The 20,730-nt window shown below is 35.5% G+C and overlaps 2 protein-coding genes across 2 annotated transcripts; both read right to left on the reverse strand.

Moving 5' to 3' along the window:
• Window positions 1–2,626: 2,626 nt before the first annotated feature.
• CBG26280 lies at window positions 2,627–3,500 on the reverse strand (the record flags this gene model as incomplete). The annotated part of the gene is made up of 2 exons (XM_045235183.1): window positions 2,627–2,668; window positions 3,417–3,500. The coding sequence occupies 2 exons, from the start codon at window positions 3,498–3,500 to the stop codon at window positions 2,627–2,629; spliced, it is 126 nt and encodes a 41-aa protein (XP_045099625.1).
• A 2,351-nt stretch (window positions 3,501–5,851) lies between these two features.
• On the reverse strand, window positions 5,852–7,385 carry CBG15079 (the record flags this gene model as incomplete). Its single annotated transcript, XM_002632829.1, has 3 exons — window positions 5,852–6,097; window positions 6,134–6,412; window positions 6,537–7,385. Coding segments are annotated over 3 exons (1,374 nt in total), but the record flags the coding sequence as incomplete, so codon positions are not given.
• Between the last annotated feature and the right edge of the window lie 13,345 nt (window positions 7,386–20,730).

The following is a 20,730-nucleotide window of genomic DNA, read 5'->3' on the forward strand; positions in this document are numbered from 1 at the left end:
TTTCAATTTTCCGCCCAAATAATGCTTCCGACGACCTGAATCAAGACATTCATTTTGATCTATTTTAGATTCCAAAGAATTAAAGTCGGAAGAAGCCGTTGGTAAAATTGCTCCGGAAAATATTTTTCGACCTATAGTCCACTTTTGATCTAATTCGAGTGATATGATTTTTAGAAGCCCCTGGTTTCCAAAAACAACTTTTTTCTTTTAAAAACAAAATTTGACCTTATTTGATTTATCTATTCTCTCCAAAATATTTATTTTCGAGAACTTCTGTTCTAAAAAATGGAGCCTTATAAAAGTGGCCCAAAAAAGTCAACCCCTCCAAAAAAGGACTTCCCCAGTGTACTCTGCTTCTCTTCCTCTTCCATACTCTCTAACTTCACTCCCTATTTTTTCTTCCGTTATTTTTTGTGGTATGCTTTTTTGTATTTTCTGGTCCTCTTTTTCTGAAACTTTTCAAGTGTCTTTTCTTTCACACACCACTACGTCACAAATGGCGTGCGTACGTACGCATATTACTGTGTGGGGGGACAAAAAAGAAGATGTGCAAGAGTAAAAAAAAAAATAAAGACATAGAAAAAAAAGAAGACGTCGGGAATGGGGGACCCTCTTGAAAGTGTTCAAAGCGCAGGTTTCGGATGTTTGTGGAGGTGCAGCCAGGACAAAGTTGGGGTGGCGTCCAAAATTTATATAGGATCGATTTTACTGTTATTTTTTTCCATAGGAGCTCCACGGAAAGTTGAACTTGGGAGCAAAATATTAGAAGTACCGTATCACTACCGTCTGAGCTACGCGGTAGAAGAGTGATTTTCACCAAAACTGTTTTTCAGGTTCTATGAATCTGTAGAACCTTATTTTTGCTCTTTTAATGTCTCACGAGTATCAAAAATGTTTTAAAAATCGGTGTTTTACAATTTTTTTATTGACAACGATTTTTGCTGATTTTCTAAATACCTATTGGAATTTTACACATTGGGCCAATGAAACAATGAAACATTATAATAGGCTAGGTGAAACCGTAAATATTTTTTGAGAGACTGCAGTTTTGCGTGACGATGTACAGTTATCGATGTTTACAAATTTGACATCCTACGCTTGCGACCACTCAGCTCAGCTGTTACGGTAGCGCCGACGCTTAAATTGGTCCCACATTTTGACTCAATTTATCTCCTTTCAAAGTTCCTGTTAAAGATATTTAAAAATGATAAACTGACAAAATTTTTTGAAAATATTATGCTGATATCTTTATCATGGACCGAGATAAATTGACTCAAACTTTGGTTTATTTTACATTAAAGGGGTCTCCGACCAAAAATTTTTATTGCATTAAAATGTTTGAAAAGTAGTCTATTTTCCCAATATTATAGCGAAAAAATTCGAAAAAAATCCGAAATCCCCGAAAAATGCCGTTAAAAGCGAAAAATTTTCAAAAAAAAGTTGCTAGGAAGGACGAGGATTTGAATTCTCAAAGAATCGGTAATCTCAACTTTCTGAAACGGTAAATTTCTGGATTTTTACCATTTTCAGGAGTTTGGAGCTCGGCTGTCAAGTTTCCGGATAGTTTGAAAATTGTGGAGGTTGTAAAACAGGCCTAGGTCGAAAACTTCGCATTCACAGAGCTTTCTAAAATTTCCTAGTTTTTCAGCTATTAACAGACTTCCGAAAAACGCCTATTTTCATGTTTTCATAACCAAAACGGGCAAAAGCTGGACAGCGAGCTCCAGACTCCTGAAAAGTGCCAAAATGGCTGAAAATCAACTGAAATGTATGTTTTTGTATTTCTCATCGATCGGTACTGTACATTATAGGCTAGGTCCTTCTAATACAAGTTTTGTGATATCTCACAGATTTGTGAACAGAGCGTGAAATGTGAACTATCTTAAGCCGTAAGCTTCTAGAGTTTCCTTTTTTGGCTCATTTTATCTATTTCTCGAATATTGGCTCATTTTATCTATTTCTCGAATATTTCTCGAAAATTTCCTTAAAAATTTGTTTTTGAAACTCTGTTTTTTTAAATCAAATTGTCCTGATCAACCAATTAGTCAGGATGTCTAAATTGGCAAAAGATGTTTCTTTAAAAAATGATGTCAGCGAAAACATATTTTCATGAAGATTCGCCGAATCTAGAAAACCCGACTATGAGAAAAATAGAAAAAAAAATAGTATGTGATTTGAAGAAACATTGGACATTATAATTGAACAATCTTTATGATCATCTGCATTTGAATTTTTTTCAAAAAATTTTTCACTATTTCAAGTTCAAGGTAAAATATCGATCTGATTTTTACCTATTTCGTTCGAATCGGAAATGTGTTGTCTATTTTATTGGTCGTTTTCAATTTCATTGCTCTGATTTTTCGTTGCTTTTTGATTATTGTCATATTTTTAGATAATCCAATTCGAAGTTACATCTCATCATTCATTTCTTTTTAGGGTGTCTAACCCTATTCGAAAATTATTATTTTTTCTCTAAAAATTTTTTTTACAAAATTCTCATCAATAAACATCATCTCCCACTCATTTGTCCCTCACGTCAGCATTAAAATGTTCTCGGAAACCTTAAAATTCCCTGTTTCGTACATCCCTTGAAAACGTGCTTTTAACGTCAGAAATCGTGAAACTTTTAGAGATCCTCGAATCCTTGATAATCAGCAATAATCGAAATCTCAGATTTTTCACACCAAGAAAACTTCTTTGATCCGAAGAACATACTGATTTTTGAATTCCATATATACCCAAATTCCTCTTTTTAATATTTGTATGATGTCAAATCTTTGGTGATTGAATTATTTGAGCAAAAACAACAAGTAGCTATTTTTAAGCCGGGGCTTTTTTGAGTCTTTGGAACACTTTTTGAAGGATCAAAAGATCTTTTTCTACTTTTTGCAGTCGCCTATCCTAGTATGTTAAAACCGGGTTGTTGTCTGCAATTTGATGTTATGGTGTTTACAGAATGTTTACATTACCGTAATTTCTGACAGAAGGATTACAAATTTATAAAAATAAATCTGAAAAAAAGCTATCTGTATAAATCCGAAAATCTGAAGTTTTGAAAAACATTAACATCGTCGAACTAATGTTAGCAAAAATGTTTAAAAATTAATCTTCGTTACAAATATAAACGTTGTAGAACACCTTGTTTTGTCAGGCATTCTTCGCTCATAAACACTTCTAACCTGTCAAAAATTTTTTAAGGGAGAGGAAAAGTTAGGAGCATTCGTAAAAATGAATAAAAATTCGATTTTTTCATGCCCCCAACTCTTGGTAGTAGGATCAAACATGCCAAAACAATAGCATTAAAATTTTTGAAAGTTCTTTATTACATTTAGAACTACAGTAACCGCAATTTTTACTCGAAATTCGGAATTATTTTCTGTTCTAAAGAGATCACTAGAGAAATTGTATGTAAGAACATTACTGGACACAGCATATCTACTAAATGAAGCCAAAAAATCATCTTGGTTGTTTCCGTTGAAACAATCGAAGTTTAATTTCATAATTTCCGGGATAATAAATAAGAAATTTTCAATGGGTCTCTCAATTTGGTGGTCCAACTTGTTTGAAGCTTCCAGTACATCAAAAAATTGCATCTAAAAAGATATATAATTTTTCTGCTTTTCACAAGGATTTGTGTATTATTGCAGTTTCATTAACCTTTTGTAATTACTTTCTTCTCCTAAGTTTTAATGTAATTGCTGTGGCAACTCATATTTTCCCTTATCTATTTTCCAAAACTGTCTCCCGTATTTCTTTAAGTAGTCACAAATCAAAATGTTTCAAATCTAAATTAGAAAACTCCATGAGCCTAATCCCAGATTTGTTCCCAAATTCTTGGCTCCTTTCGGATATAAAGTCCAAAATGACCGTGGATTAACGGATTCTGACATCCCTCTGTGTGCTTCCTAGACCAGCGCTTCCTGTATTCATGAAGAGTTAATCATTCTTTTCGTCTTTTCACTCATCACCGCTGTCAAAAAAGGAGGAAGAAAGAAAAAGATGTTGCTCTTTTTGGTCTTGTAGTTCGGAGTTTGCTTAGATACTGATTCATTGGTGTTGTTTTTTGAGGGTTACTGTAGGCACGCACTGTTAATAATCAAAGTATATCTTATGTCAATCATTCGAAACGGTGAATTCCTAGAAGTTTTTATTATTTGTTTCCTTTTTATTTCTACTCATCTATTTATTTAGGGTTGGCAACAGGGAATTACGCGGGATCCCCGCAAGCGGGGCGCGGATTCGCCCCCGCCCCGGATGTGGAAAAAAGCAGTTCGTTGAATGAAGCAGTAACCAAATTTTTTCAATTTTTTTACGGTTCAGGGTACCCAATTAGGCTACCCTGAAAGTTTCACGCGTGATTACGCAAAGTATGCCGCCTCCCGGGGCGGGGGCGAATCATTGAATTTGATGTATTCGCACTTTTTAGGAGCCGCTTTCATTTTCCACTTCGAGCACCAATTCTCCAATTCAATTAAATCTGCATCAATCAATCTATCATTCGTATCATAAATTTTCAAGTCATCTGCAAACAGTAGATAGTCACTTTGAAATTTGTCCCCAATACAATTAATATATAACAAGAAGAGGGTAGGCCCAAGAACAGAGCCCTGCGGGACTCCGGACAATACGCGCCTCTCCTTCGATAGTATATCATTGATTTTGACTTGAAATTTTCTGTCCGTGACAAATGAATGAAGCCAATTTCTTAGTTTGGGAGATATCCCAAAGCTTTCCAACTTATGAATCAATTTGTTTATCGGCACTGTATCGAAGGCCCTCTGGAAATCAATATAGACGCTATGGGTATCTAACCCATTTAAAAAATTGAAAACAAGCTTGTTCTGGTAGGCGATCAGTTGGGAAATTGTACTTCTCTGATTAAGGAACCCGAATTGTTTTTCTGATAATAGATTATTTTCGGATAAGTATTGGACTAGATGTTTTCGTATCAACTTCTCCATAATCTTGCATATATTGGATGTTAAAGAGATTGGTCTATAATTTAAAGGATCGGAGCGGGAGCCTTTCTTATGAAGCGGCATAACAATCGCCTCCTTCCAAGATTTTGGTATTCTTCCAACTCGATAACTTTCTGTGAATATAATGCATAGTGGAATCGCAAGAGGAGTACATGCTCTTTTCTGAAATATTGACGGGATACTATCCGGAGAAGTATTATTTCGGCCTTTCAGTTTATATAGTTATATCTCGATATTCTCCGGCGTGAATATGACATCTGAGCTGAACTTAGAAGTTAGATTCCCTGTAGCAGGAAGGATATCTTTGTCAATGTTGAAAAATTCACTGAAGCAATCTCCAAATATTTCGGCTTTTCCTTCATCACTCATGATAACATTCTCATTAGATTTATATCGTATTGCCGGTATATCACTGTTTTTTTAAAATTTCGATTTCATAAATCCGAAAAAATTTTTTGATCCAGAATTCAGACGTTTATAGATTCTTTCTTCTTCAGATTTCACGAGAGACCTTTTGAATAATGCTGAAACATGTTTATACTCGTCCGAGTTACCTGCTTTCTTCCAAATCAATAATTTCTTCTTTAGTAATTGTTTGGTTTCTTTGGAATAAATTATATTATGAATTCGATGAGTTTCTGTTGGTACAAAAGATTCAATAAGCTCCAGAATTATTCCTCTCAAATCATCAAACATTTCATCAATTGACATTGTTGAAAATCGTAAATCCCAGTCGATATTTGATAGAATATAATTCATCGATCTAAAATCTCCTTTTTTGAAATTTTTCGTTGATTTGAGGGGTGAATAGAATTAAGCAATATAAAGGTATCAATCTCAATCCTGCAATGGTCACTGAATTTCTCACCAACAATGACATCACGAATAATGTCCATGGAATTAGTGAACACCAGATCCAATATATTTGGTGGTTCGAGTCTTGTTGGATTTTGTACAAATTGCGTCAGGCCATTATAAAGCGAAACGTCCAACAGTGACTGGCATTGAGATGCAGATGCTGTATATGAATTCCAATCAACATGGGCACAATTGAAATCTCCAGTGATAATAGATGGATTTTCAGTTGACAAGAGTATGTTAAGTGATTCTCGAAGGTCCTTAAAACAGTAGTTGTGATTAGGATTGTAACTTACAATTAATCTTGTAGTTTTGCCATGTATTTTGATATCCACAGATAGAATTTCAACGGATTCAAGATGTGTCGGAAGTGATACTACCGTATAATTGATAGGCTTCTTGATTAGTATGGCTAGACCTCCGCCATGTCTGTTTCGATCTTTCCGGATTACAGCATATTTTTCATCAAGAGATAGCAGGGAGTCAGGATAGTTTGAATCAATTTTAGTTTCCACTAAACAGAGAATATCGATGTTGGAATTAGAAGACCATAGATCGAGTTGGAGGACTTTGTTCTTAATTGAGCAGCTATTGGTGTAACCAATTTTTAGATATTTTCTGGGATCGAGTGTTTTTGGCCCATGGCCACGGCTTCTGATTTTCTCTGTAGACAACTTTGACGACTTCCAGATTGCGAACCGTATAAATGGTTTGACCTGCCTCGTTGTTCTTTTGGATCACCGTTTTCCAGGATTGTCGATATTTCTCGAGTTCTGGTTTGGAGAGGTCTGGGCGGGGAGACGCATTCAAGCACCCCTGTATTGAAGCCTTGATTGAGTTGAATTTGGTGAGGACAGTTCTTGCTTCCTCCTTGGACTTGAATGCCAGGCGCACAATGGGCGGCCCTTTGGCCGGATGAGGTATGCGAAAAACCGATGGCGTCGAAGTACCACAGTCCTTGGCAATTTTAGAGGCGAATTCAGCTTTCTCAATAGCTTCTTCCGAAAGGTCGATATTTTTGATGATCACATTCGATTTCCGTGCATCTTCAGAGTTAGCCAATGAGGCAGCTCGCATGAAAGTGATTTGGGATTCTGGAGCAGAGATGGTTGAGGCGACAGCTGAAGCAAAAGTTTTAATTAATGTAGTAGGAGGTTTTGGTGATTCCTTAGGTTGAGATGATAACAATTTGAGATTCTCCTCCAAGCCATCAACTTTTTCCGTAAGATTCGACAAATTGGCATTTAGAATACAGTTTTGGTTTTTCAACATTGTGTTTTGGGATTGAAGCTTGAGAATCGTTTCAGCCAGCGACTTAAACATCATTGCAATATCATTCACAGTGAATTCTTCTTTCGATTTGAAATCATTGGACAGCAGTTCATATAATGGGTTAGACATATCATCCACAGATTCAATTATATCATCCACAGCTTGCTTACTGGAATATTCAGACAATTTGGATTTCTTACCGCCATTTTCATCTTTCAAGGCCGAGAGAGCTTTTCTCTTATTTCGAGGTTTATGTTTAATAATAGTTACAACCATAGCGGCCAAAACATCGATATCAGAGGAATAGAAGGGGTCACCGCATGCTACAGAGACGCGGGAGGGGAATCATTTATCTTTTTTTCTGAAAATTTGAGACATTAAATTTTTCCATTTTTTCCAGTTTCAAAATTATAACAACTATAATGGATAACAATGGGCTGGCGATGTTCCCCAGAGGTTCTCAATCTTTTCTGTTCTCCGGCTAATACTGCACCAAACTGGCTTTAGCAATCTGTTATCAGTTTTTCAAAAAATAACTTCATCTTTCTTCGTAATGGGTCCAAAAATCTAATTCTTCTTTTTGCTGCCCTTTCAATCTCATAACTTGCCTCCTGACATATTTTGTACTTCATTACATCTTGAGTGGACAATAACCTAAATTAAAACACCAGCCATTTCACTTTGAGCTTAATTATCTAAATTCCTATGAAAGATGTCAAAAAGGCATTAGTTTATAAACTGTTAGCGATATTATGACAAAAATTTTATCAGTTAATAAATTTTCAATATTGTTTACAGTAATCTAGATAATTGAGGTCAACGTGTATTAGCTATATTCTAGCATGTCAAATACTTCTAAACCCAGATTATTGATCACTCTCGAAAATTGAGTTCCATCACTTTTCACGTACCGACGTCTTTTGGTCCAGAGATTATCCATAGTCGAAAAAGGAAAGACTAAAAGCGGATCAGATTATCTTATACATGTTTTGACTTTTTATTTTCAACAAGAGATTTGATTTGAGAAATAAGGAATCACTAGATTGCTGATTTTTCAGAGTCAGAGATCTGGAAAATTGAAAAACCATATGATCTAGTAGATACTGTAGAGGATCAAAATACAATAAAAAAAGTATGCATTTAGGAAAAGAAAAGGGACGAAGATCAAGTGTTTTCAGAACTACGTCACAAACATACGGTTTGTTGCAATTGAATTCCTTTTTTTTCGGAGGATTCTAATTAGGTACATTTTTAGACGGTTGATTTTGTTCATGAAAAGACTTTGGATATATGGTCATTTGAATTTTGTTTTTTTTTAAATAAATTTATATTTTCGATAATTGGAATGCCAAACTAGAAGTGTATATTATTCTCATTTGTGCTAGAGGCGGAGAATATCAAACGTTTAGTCAGATTACGGTGGCAGGTGAAACTTGTCCCATTGTATACAAAGCAACAGGCGCTAGTATAAATCCGCGTAGTTAGTTACCTCCATTATTTGGTCCAAGAGTCCAACTTCTCGAGGGACGTCTATTGGTAGAATTTTCACAAGTGGTTACTGTAACATCATTACTAATAACAAACACCAAATTTTGTCTGTGATGATGTGTGTCGCGTGGCGTTTCACCCACTCAAACTTAACCGATTGAGCTGGAATTTGGATGGATGGATCGGAAATTTTTATTAGTTTAGCCCCGACCTTTTCTATTTTCGAAATTTTGTCTCTGGCGTCTTCTGGAGACGTTTTTCTTTTTTTCCAATACCAGTACTTCACAAAATTATTGAAGTAATTTTCACGTCATTTCCGTCTAACCGCCCAGTATTTTTCTTGTCCACGTTAGCTTTGAAAAAGAGGAAAAGTGTGGAAAATAGTTTTCAGTATGGGTTTTAAAGTTTGAAGGGAAAGGACTGGAATAGCTGGAAAATGAGAATGATGAAGAAAATGTGTTTTCAGGATTCTTCGAATTTTCTAGACTTTGAATTTGAACCTTTTCTCCGAGTTTACGAATTTGGCAGAATATAAATCGTTGAGATTATGAATTTTTAAAAAATTAGTGTTTCAAACAGTTTCGTTTTTTCTAAAATACGGTCTTCGAATTCCAAAATATGATGTTTTCGAATTTCCGAATTTTTTAATTTGAAAGAGCAAAAAATTTTGGAACTTCAGAAATTCTCAAACCTTAAGCTTTCGTAAAACCTGTCCTAGAAGGGTCCCTCAAATAGAAGGGCCCTCTGAGAGGGGTCTGGAAAAATAGAAGGACCCCCTGTAATAGAAGGGCCCCCGCAATAGAAGAGCCCCCGCAATAGAAGATGACAGATTTTCATGTAATGACAGATTTTCATGAAGTTGACAGATTTTCATGTAATAGAAGGGACCCTGTAATAGAAGAGACCTCCGGGAGTACCTTGGAAAAATAGAAGGGCCGGCCCTTCTAATACAGGTTTTATGGTATTCTAATTCAGAAAATCGAATTCATGAATCCCTAAGTTTCTGGATTTCCAACTTTCTAAATTTCTAATTTCGAATTTCGTGCACCTGATTATCCGATTTTCGTTTCTATGATTTTTACGCTGCTTTTTACTGCAAACTTCACAATTTCTGAATTTTCGTAACTTTGAATATTGTTAAATATCGAAATTCCGAATTCCGTAGTTCGATACTAACAAATTCGGATTTTTCACAACTCCGAAGTTCTGAATTTCCGGGCTTCAGATTTTTTGATATGAAGAAATTTCCGAATCATTGAACCTTCAAATGAATATCTACATTTCCGAAATGAAGAATATAACAATATCAGTTTGAAATTTGAGAAAACGAGGATGAGAATTGGGAAAAGGACCCCCTGTAATAGAAGACAAAAAAGACGAAATCTCAAAACATCGCTCAATTCTGAAAAGTCCTAGAAGGTTCCAGAATTTTTTTGACTTTCCGCCAGAACTGAAAACTCTCCATTTTGCATTCTCAACATTTTCCTGCAATAAAAATTTCTTCACTGAAAGTCCCTCGTCTTTTTTTCAAAACTATTTTAAAATCACCCTAGACCCCAACAAATAGCTGATCAGCTAACCAACTACTATAACTTTCATATATTTTGATTTGACACTAACAAAACACTAATTCTTTTTTAATAGCCTTTGGTAAGGATGTTCCAAAAACGAAGAGATGATCATTGAGACTAGTAATCAAGGCACTATTTTTCCAAATTTCACGGTTTCTCACTCCGCAGAAAAATACACGGAATTGCTGATCAATAACATCAGATTCCTTAAAAAAAAACAAAAGGTCTACCGTAATCTCTGTTCCTCTCCAAAAGTTTGGGTACAAACAAACGCCGCGCAGAAAAAAACTTTGTTTCCCACGGTGCCTAGCAGTCTCCAGAAGTAGAAGAAGACCTCCCGATGATCCGTACGTACCCGTCAGATTTTGACGTCATCAGAAGGAGACGAAGAAACAACCAAAAATCTTTTCCTCTTCTTCCTCATCATCATCGTCGATCAGACGGTTTGTGTTGCGCTCCAGAAGAAGAGAAACCCACATTATTTTTCTCTTGAAACCCACACGCCTTAATGTTAATTGTATTATTTTCAAGTCTTTTTTCTCTTTTGCACATCTAAATCCGATTAATAATCATAATTATCTAGACGCTTCTTCTTCTAGACCTTTTCTCCTTCTTTTTTTTGCCTCAGATGGTTATCGTCATCCAATTTTTTCTTTGTTTTTTGATGAGTTCCATGAGAATCTGGGTCCGGATGTTTGGATTTTTCCAGGTCACGACTTGTTTTTACTTCTTTTCTAGATCGAAACAACACTTCCTGTTCCAATTAGTTAATATTTCCCATTAGATGTATATCGGTGACTCTTCCATTGGCTCTCTCCGAAAAAAGAACTTCTTACCTGGGTATTGATATTTCCTCCCATTTTCTGGCTCACCACCGTGAAAATAAAAATGTTTCTAATAGTATGACACATTTTGTTAGTGGACCACTTCTTAAACTCTTTGACAGGTAGCAAGATAAATTTTGTGAAAGTTGAGATTAATTTTAGCTTTATATTCAACCGTAACTAACTTACAATTAGTGATTCCGCTTATTTTTTGAATTTACAAGTACCGAAATCCTCAAGCAAATCAGACTCAATTTTCAAAAAATGTATGTTTCACCCTAGTGTTTTAGGACTATGAGAGTTATTGAACCACCGCTTTCATGATTTTTTTTTTTTGAAAACTTTCTTTTTTTTCGAGAATTTTTTTTTTCAATTTTCTTCTATTGGTTCATTTCATTTGAAATTGTATATATTTAGTTTTAGCAATATTTTTGATAGTTTCTACCATAAAGGCTTTCATAGTATGCCTCCGAAACCGCGCTTCCGGCGCTGATTGTTCGTCGCTACACGATTGAATTTTCGATTTTTTTCCCACACTGTAAAACATCTACGCCTTACCTTCCCTCTCTTGATGTGGCCCTCATGGCGCAGCTGTGTGTGTGTGCGCAGCCGTTGTGCGGAAGGCCGCGGGTTCGACTTACCTAGGAACCGAACCGAGAACAATTGTTTGAAAACTGATATTCAGAGGGTCATTCTATTATAGTGTTTACGGTAAACTTTGGCTAAAGAAGTCGCTGAATCTGTCAATGAACTAATCACTATTTCTTTGATTCTTTCTAAAAGTGTCACGTCACTAGGAGGAATCTTCCTTTTGTGCAAAAAAAGAAAAAAAAGAAAGAAACAGAAATCTGATTTATATGTATACACCGAATGTCTGATTTCAAGTGTTTCCGGACTTCCTGGATTTTTCATTTTTGCACATCCTCCCCCACGTCTTCTTGTATTCTAAGCTCTTCTGAATAAAACACGAACGCTAGCTACCCGAAAAAATTCAAAAACCTTCCTTTTTTGTTTTGTTACTTTTTGTTTTTTGTACAAAGCACAAAGTAAGAAGAAGATGTTGAGATGAGAACTTTGATTGGCAGTCATATTGTACATATGGATATCCCATCCATTTCTAATTCTGACTTTTTTCTCCTTCTCTTTTTGTGATGACGAAAAAATAGTGACTTTTTTGTTGTATTCTTCTTTTTTTTTTCTTTTTTTGGAAGTATTTTGTGGGGGAAGAAGAGAGTTCATTGACCTATGCAAGCTTGTTCAGAACTCTTTTTAGGATATGTAATTCATCTTGCCGGGTTCCAATAAAATCCATTTTAGATTCTAACGTAAGATAACATTGAAACTGTGAAACTGAAAACAAGTTTTTTTGATAGGTATTTTTGAAATGGACTTCAGTGGAGCCCTTATATAGCCCCTAGCTTAATCAGGGCTAAGGTAGCCTAGGTAAGCCTAAAGAATCTCTAAAAAACCTTAAAAAGGTCAATGAAAACTAGGCAAACTTGGAACTCTACAAAAGTATTTCAGAAATTCTCGATCTGTCTGAAAATTTCAGAGTATACTAAACAAAAATAGAGCTTCAGGTTTGTAATAGACAACATTTTGTACAAACCCAACAAAACAAGGTTAAAGGTGGGGGACATGAAAAAAAATAATGTTCTCGAAATTCCGTTCAAACATGCCCCTCGAGGAGTTGAACTTGTGAGGGCGTTGATTGAGGGTGCGGCGCCGCTACCGACTGAGCCACGCGGGCAAAGAGAAAGCCACTGCCCGATTGCATACATAAATTAGAGAACGACAACTGTACGCAGAGTGACATTAAGCGTTGTACACCGTGACGGTAGAATGCATACTCTAGCTACAAAAAAACTACGAAAAATCTCCTGTCCCCCCACCTTTAATGGTTTAAAAGTTGTAAAATTCTCATTTCAGTGCTAATTTCTCAACGGTCAGTCTCAATAATGCAATTATCGTGCAAGTCCTTGTACCAATAATATGAAACGGGGAAAATTGTAAAAATCGTATTGAAACTTTTAAAATTTAGTTTTATCTGTAATGTACGCATAAAAGTTGAGACTGATGTTCCTAAACCTTGGCAATTCTAACCATAAAATCAAAGTTCTGAAATTTGAAATTTCCACATTTTGCCCTCCAAAAAACTAAACCCTTAATGATCTTAAAAGCATCCAAAACTTAATGAATCTGATTTCCTTAATGCAGATTTGATGTTTCCGGAATTTTTTTTTTGCAGAAATATGGAGTCTGACTTGGACAGGAAGTGAGATGAAGATTTCAGAAAACTGAATTTTCGATTCATTTAACTAGATTAATTTTTGGAGTCATTCATAGTCTGTTGCAGGCAGCGTTCCAATTTGGGACAGTTCGACCCCTTACCAGTTCAAACTTATAACAGTTCAATTCTGTCCGCGTTCTGTTCTGATACGTGTGCGAAAAAAGGACTGTTCTGAATTGAATCAGTTCGATTTTAGGTCTGTTCGAATTCGTCGTACCCCCTTTTTCGCAATAGCTCAATACTTTTAACAACATATTGATTTTTGAAAACTGCTCGTTATAAATGTTTAAGTATGTTATGAAACTCTTGAAACAGTATTTATTTTATTTCCGAAGTATTTAGTTTTTGGGTCTGCACAATTTGTCATGCTCACCATTTCCCTCTAGCCAGAGCGGAATTCAAAAACTGGTGGAAACATTGGTTTTTAATTTTGAAAGTTATGCACTGGAGTCGTTAGGCAACTCATAACTCGCACTCTCTGGAGATTTCAGAAAGTTTTCAAAACTTCAAAATCCATTTTCAAAACCGAGGAAATTTCTTTTCGGGCGTTTACACATTTTCTAAGAAACTCATGCTTTGAGAAATATGTTTTTCCTGTCTGAAAATGTTTGGAAATTCTGAAAACTTCCCATTGTCTGTCTGAACATTTTTGAGTTGCTGAATTTGCTGAAATTGTTTCACCGGAAAAATCAACTTCCGATTTTAGATTCGTAGTTTAATACTCTAATTAAAAAATTGTGTATCTCCGGATTTCATCTAGAGTACGAGGAACAGAAAAGAAATTACTAGAAACTCAATTTCATATTTCTGTTCACAGTCAACTTTGCTAAAGCGCAGCTCAGCTGGTATTGGCGTGGTAGCTTTAATATTTTGCCCAAAAGATCAACTCCTCAAGAGGCTTCTGTTTCTTGGTCTTCATTTTTTCGGACTTGATACACTATCATCTTTATGTTTGTGGCTACCTAATTTTGAATATTACTACTAGAACTGAAGAAAAAAATACTGTTTCTTTTTTCTGACATGATCCAGTTATTTCGCTACCTATTCACTTGTCTTTATGCCTTCCAATATTATTAGGATTGTTCTAACTAAAACACTTTCAAACTTTGGATTCAATTGATTTCAATAATGAATTCAAGAATGGAAATATCTGGAATTCATCTAGAATACGAGAAACAGGAAAAACTACTAGACACTCAAATTTCCTTTTTTGCAACAAGGATATGTTCTTCTTCTCATCAAGGAAACAAAAAAAGAAGAGAATTATGCAAAAGAAGGGTCTATGACGTGGTAAATGAGCTGATCACTGAACCTATTTTGTAGAGAGTTAGACACTCTTTAAAAAAAGGTTTCCCCTTTTCTCATTTTTCTAATTTTGGACTTGTTGGTTTCTGGTTTCTTCTCTCCCTCTGTTTTAAGGGATTCCAAAAATTCTCTCTGTCCGAAACCTGTGACCACTTGTTGTCTAGGTCTTTGAAAATGAGAGAGACATCTATTTTTGTGTCGTCATCCACAATATGTATCCTTATCTGGAAGAAATTTGTATTTATAGAGAAATTGGGTCAGAACCCACTCCTTCTTGTTTTCATGTCCCTGGAATAAGAGAACTTGTGCTTTTCTAGAAGCGGAGGTTCTTTTGTTTTATTTTTCTCCTGCTTTTTTGAGGGTAGGAATCTGGTGTTTTAAATTTTACGGGACGACGGGGATTGTATTTGTAATCAGTGTGACGCCATAAATAGTAGATTTTGAAGAGAAGGGGGAGCTTTGACTGGCATACTGTAGATTTACAGCAGCAAGTTTTTCTGTTAACTTTCGGAGGTTTTTGAACTTATCTAGTCTATAAGCTCTACTATATAAAGATCACGGTATAGGATAGATTCGATTGAAACCGATTTTAAGAATTGTTGATAAATTTAGTTTCCGTTTCACAGTGTTCAAATATTTTAATTGGGTTTTAATAGGGATTCTTAGAATGCTACGGATGCTGATATTGACCTGATTACACATTTCGCGTTGCCTACAGTACCCCTTTCATATATTCTGCTACCTTCTAAGTTACTCGATCGTCGGCCGGCAAGCGCGTAGCTCAGCCGGTTACGGTAACATATCCCTAATATTTTCCCTATAAGTTGAACTCCTCAATGGGTTTCTTTCTCACATGTCCCTTAAATTCGACATACACACTTTTTCAGTAGATTTTTTTAAAAAGACAAATCAGATAGATTTTTTGGCCGTTTCATTTTGTTTTCTTATTTTCTGTATTTTTGGATTTTCCGATGAAGTTAAACCTCTTACTTAAGTTCATTCTTACAAAAAAGTTTTACAGCACGACGAAATGAACTTGCTATTAATTTTCTGAAATATTTAATTATATTTCGAAACTACATTTTTTGCTGAAAAGCTCAAAGTTTACTAATTGGTCATGGGTTTTCTCTTAGTACCCAAAAAACTAAAATAGCAGCAAAAATATCATTTTAATCAAAATTTGGAAAAATTCCTGTTTCACCCAGTTCTCGTCATTGCCTCGTTATTCCTAGTCCTCGTTACTGGAGTGTCTGCGATAGACTTGGTTTTTTCATTTTTCATGATACAAAAGTTTCCAATTCCTAAATCTGCCCCTCACATGTTTTATATCATTTCGAAGTTCAATGTCCTTCAATTCGTACTAATTTTCCAGACTTTGAAACACATTTTTTTCAAAATTTCTAGAAATTTTCCTGTTCCTCTTAGTTTTTGTAATATGCTGCTACTCAGAGGGTAGCTGCTTTGAAAAAATTCAATATACGATGTACAAATAACGAACGATTTCACATAAAAATTCAGTTATCACTTATTTGAAACATCAATTTCCCCAAAATTCAATTTTTGTTTTTCAAAATTTCCAAATGCCACCAGGTACTACCCCTCCAAAACATGATTTTTGCCAATTTAAAAACAAAAAACCGAAAAGTTCAGAATCCCTCCATCCTTCTCTTTTTTCGACCACTCTCTCTTTCTGTACTTCTCAAAGCACAAAGTTGAGTTTCAGCGGAAAAAGAGCAGTGTTGATTTCTTAGTCTTTGTCGTTTGATACATATACAAATCTATCTTTGAGATAAGGAAATCACGAGGAGATGGATGAGCTAATATATGAACGAAACATTCGGGAGTAACGTACATTATCAAAAACAACAAGATTTATAAATATCGGTCCGATATGAGAAAGAAGAAGAAGAAAAACGGATATGACCTCAAGAATCCTGAATTAGTGTTGGTGGGATGGGGTGCAAATAAATGACTAAGTCTGGTTGGTTTTGGATTAGGTTTATAGGATTGGGAAGAAGCTGAAGACGACGTCTACGGAAATCAGAAACCGAAGTTTTTCTGGTTTCGCAAAATTGTGATCTAGGATGTTTGAATTATAGTAATACGGTTTCAAAATGTGTACAGAATGTTTTCTTATTTTAAATTCCATACCACATTGTTGTTAAAAATTTGGAACAATGCCATGATCTAATTTCAGATGGATGATATTTAGAATCACCTGGTTCGTAATGTTAGATTGACATTTACTCTTTTTTTAACAAACAGGGAGGTGGGTCTGTAATTTTTTTAAACGTTTGTTTCCATTTTCTAGCAGTAAGATTTCTGCAGTCTTTGGAGTGTGCATTATGACATGACAGTGTTCACACCTTCCACTTTGGCTACGGTAACCCTTGCCATCTGTTAAATGAACTAACCATAGCTCAGCCGGTAGTTGGCCAGCGAGTCTTTTTGTGGGGCATCCAATGCAATTGTATTTAAGAATTCAACACGGAATACAGTAGACCGAGTGATCAGAAATATTTCTTCAAACAATATGAAACGGCACAATTGTTTTGTTCAGTCAATTTTGGCATTATTCAACTTTTCAAATATACTTATTGGTGTCCAAAGACTTGTGAATGGTTTTTCAGAAAACTCAAATTTTACAGTTTCTCCATGCTCATATTTTTTACCACTATTCAGTTTTACCGTTAACTTCGGTGAACTGCTTTCCAGTCATTTTCTATTTTTCTGTTTTAAATCTCCAGAATCACCACCCTCTTCTCCAAAATTTGCACCTGTCTATTCCTGGTTTCTGAACCTAAACTTCTCCTTTTTTCAATTTTCTGTACTTTTTCTTCAGTGTTTTCTGCTCATTTAGCCTCTGTTTCCAATATGTGCTTGTTCTTCAATCTGCCTTTCTCCCATCTCCACTTTTCTCTCTTTTCATTTTTTCTGGAATCTAATTCGGATATTGACGTCGTCATCATCCTCATCATCATCTTTTTCCTCCGTGTTTCCGATTTCCAACATGTTTTACGTCTTCAAATTTTCCGGGGTGCAGTGTCAAGAACACTTGTTTCATTTTGCTAGACAAGAATCTAGTCTTATTTTGGGTTCAGTGAATTGTTTCAAGAGATTTCAAAACCCCCGTCATTTGTACTTTTGACACATTTCCTCCTACACTTTTTTTTATGTTTCCATCTCTAAGATTTCCGGAATTTTATGCATTTCCTGGCACATCTTCTCCTCCCCACCTTCAAGTCAAATCCACCTTCACCTGCTGACCTGAAGATTATCTGTCTTAAAGATACTATTCTATTTACATATATTTGTATCTACGTTGTTTGGGATTGACCCATATAATAATTAAAGTGTCAAAGACCAACAGACAGTAAGTCAATTTTTGGTTGATTAGAGATTGATCGGCTTTGAGATAAGAGGCGCTATGAGAGCAGTGTGTGGATTGGCTTATTGGGTTGTCCCCAAAATTTTATAAAATCCTAATGAAACCGAAAAAGTTTATTTTTAATTTGCTGTGCTGCCAAATCTTAAATATCCCAGACGAACCATAACCAAAAAGCCGCGGCCTTGTTTTCGGCAGCCTTGACTTTGACCTCAATTATCTTGGTTACTGTAAGAGATATCAAAATTTTGTCAACTAATGAAATGCTTGGAATATTATGCTGAACATTTTACCTCTTGACGCTTTTTTGATATATCTTATAGGAAGTGAGATAATTGAAACAAAGATGGTAATAGCTTTGAAAGAGCATTTTTCCCAATGTTCCAAAAACTGTCCAACCATTATGAAACCGATTTTTTTTTATTTTCAATTTTTCTCGTTTCAAGGACTTCATAAATATTAAAAAACAAAAGAAAAATTGCTTTGGGACGAATAGCAGTAGCTTCAAAAATTACACTACTACCCCTAGATTTTCTTTAAAATTTTATAGTGTCTCCTAACTGTAAACTTTGAGCCAATTTATCTCGTTTTCAGTGAATTATATTTTTTAAGAAAGTCAACTGACAAAATATTGGACATATTATTTTGAATTTTGTTAATTGACCATTTCTCGATATCTTTTGAAAGAACCGAGACCAATTCGCTCAAAATTGACGATCGGAATAATTTTTTTCGGTTTCGTGAAGTTTATAATTTTTTGAAAACTCGGCTTCAGTTTCAATATATTCATAATTTATAAATGTTTAAAAAGTGTCTCCATTAAGCCTCTATATTCCAAATTCTTGTCCCTTTCCTCCCAGCTCATTCTGACTTTGAAACTCTTCTTATTCTCCATAGAAAATCCCTTTAAAATCCCTTCATTTCAAATCCACCTTCTCTTGACCCTTTGGATTAGGTGCTAAGGAGGCTAATCTGTATTTTCCTAGCTCAGCATCTCTAGTGTTATTTACCTTGTTCCAAAAACCTTCAATTTTTCGTGCAAATCCAGGAAAATTGAAAAATCAGAAGAGACGAGTTCGAATCGCGTTTTTTTGAAGATCCGGAATCGTTTTTAGGTGATCATGATGTTTAGGTAAATAACCCTGCGTCAGAGGGTTCAAATGACGTTGATCATGGAAGTGATATATAAGGAAAGCGAGAGGTACAGTACTTCCTGTATACTTTACTTAATTCAAGTTGCCTTAAACACTCTGATAGAAGGCCATCAAAACCGTCAACTTTGAGCCCATATATCTGGGTTTCTGTAAAAGATATTTAAAAGTGGTCAACCAACAAAATGTTGACTGTAGCATCACAAACGTTTTGTCAGTGGACCACTTTTTGATATATATATATATATCTTACAGGAGCTGAGATATACGTGCTCAAAGATAGCTTGAGTAGCCTTCTATTCGAGTGTTTACTGTAAGTAGACCCAAGATCTGGTAATCGCCGTAAATGGCACAGTAGGGTCCTTCTGTTACAGTACCTACAAGCATTCAGAATCATTCTGACTTCTGACTTTCCTGAAGCCCTCTGAGGAGTTGAACTTGTGAGCAAAGCATTAGAGATTCCGTGCCAATACCCCTCGAGATATGAGGTCACCTACACATCTAACTGTTACAGTGTTATAAAGATCGTGCAAAACTGAAGTTTTCTCTTCCCCGACCCGCTTGACCATCCCAGATTATCTCCTGGGGATCCTCATCAAAACTCTTCTTTTCCTCACATTTCCAAAACACCGATTATAAAATAATCCCCGTGTCGAACCGAAAGTCTTGATACCTTAAAGAAAAAAACCTCTAAAAACATCGTTATTTACGAAAGCCCTTGTACCGTACTCGATGATCATCAGAATAGATGAGCAATAAATTTTTTGAAGAGCGCGAGAAATCCAAAAAATGTGCCAGATGTTCTCATAAAGATCATTCTGTTTTAGCTTTGCAGATAGACTCTCTCTCTCTCTCTTTGCCAGAGGGGGAGGGGACGTCATTTCCCCACTTCCCCTACCTAAAGCGGCCCTAAAAAATTAAGATTTTATTTTTTTTCTTCAAAGTAAATAGATATCACTTACTACGTAGTGATATTTGATCGTCTACACACTTCCATTCCAAAAAAAAAAACAAAAGCGAAGCCCCAAAACTTCACTTTTTTGACTGATTGGTTAGGGTCAGCGGGTGTGACGATGATCCTTGAGATTTTAAATACTAGAAATTCGAATTCCTGGAGGTGAACAGGTGAACGGCTGGCTCTTCCACTGATAGACGTGATCATCAAAAATCGGTCATTGAGCTCATCTCCTTCTTGCTTATCATATCTATCTACACTGATTAGAATTTTCGACGACAGAGCCCGAGAGAGAGAGATGCTTCCTTCTCGGGACACATGCAAGAGCTCTCTCCCCGATTTAGGAGCACCGACGTGTTTTATGATCAACAAATGGTCTATGATAAGATAGTGATAAATAAATCAGTTCTCTTCTTTTTGAACGTTTCGCGTACTCGTGTAGTTGGGAATTCTCTCTCAATTCACACCTACGGGTCGCCATTTTTTGAGTAGGTAGATCATGTCAGACTTTTAAATGAGATTGAAAGTGATGAGAAGGTGGTGAAAGTATTTTTTGAACTTTTAGTTTTTTTTTCTGTTTCAGCTAGTTTTTTAAAGTCTTTTTTCTACGACTACATTGGTATAATCATACTATTTGAATTTTTTGGGTTTT

Source organism: Caenorhabditis briggsae (genome assembly GCF_000004555.2).
Source record: "Caenorhabditis briggsae complete genome, chrIV, whole genome shotgun sequence".
Taxonomy (NCBI): Eukaryota; Metazoa; Nematoda; class Chromadorea; order Rhabditida; family Rhabditidae; genus Caenorhabditis; species Caenorhabditis briggsae.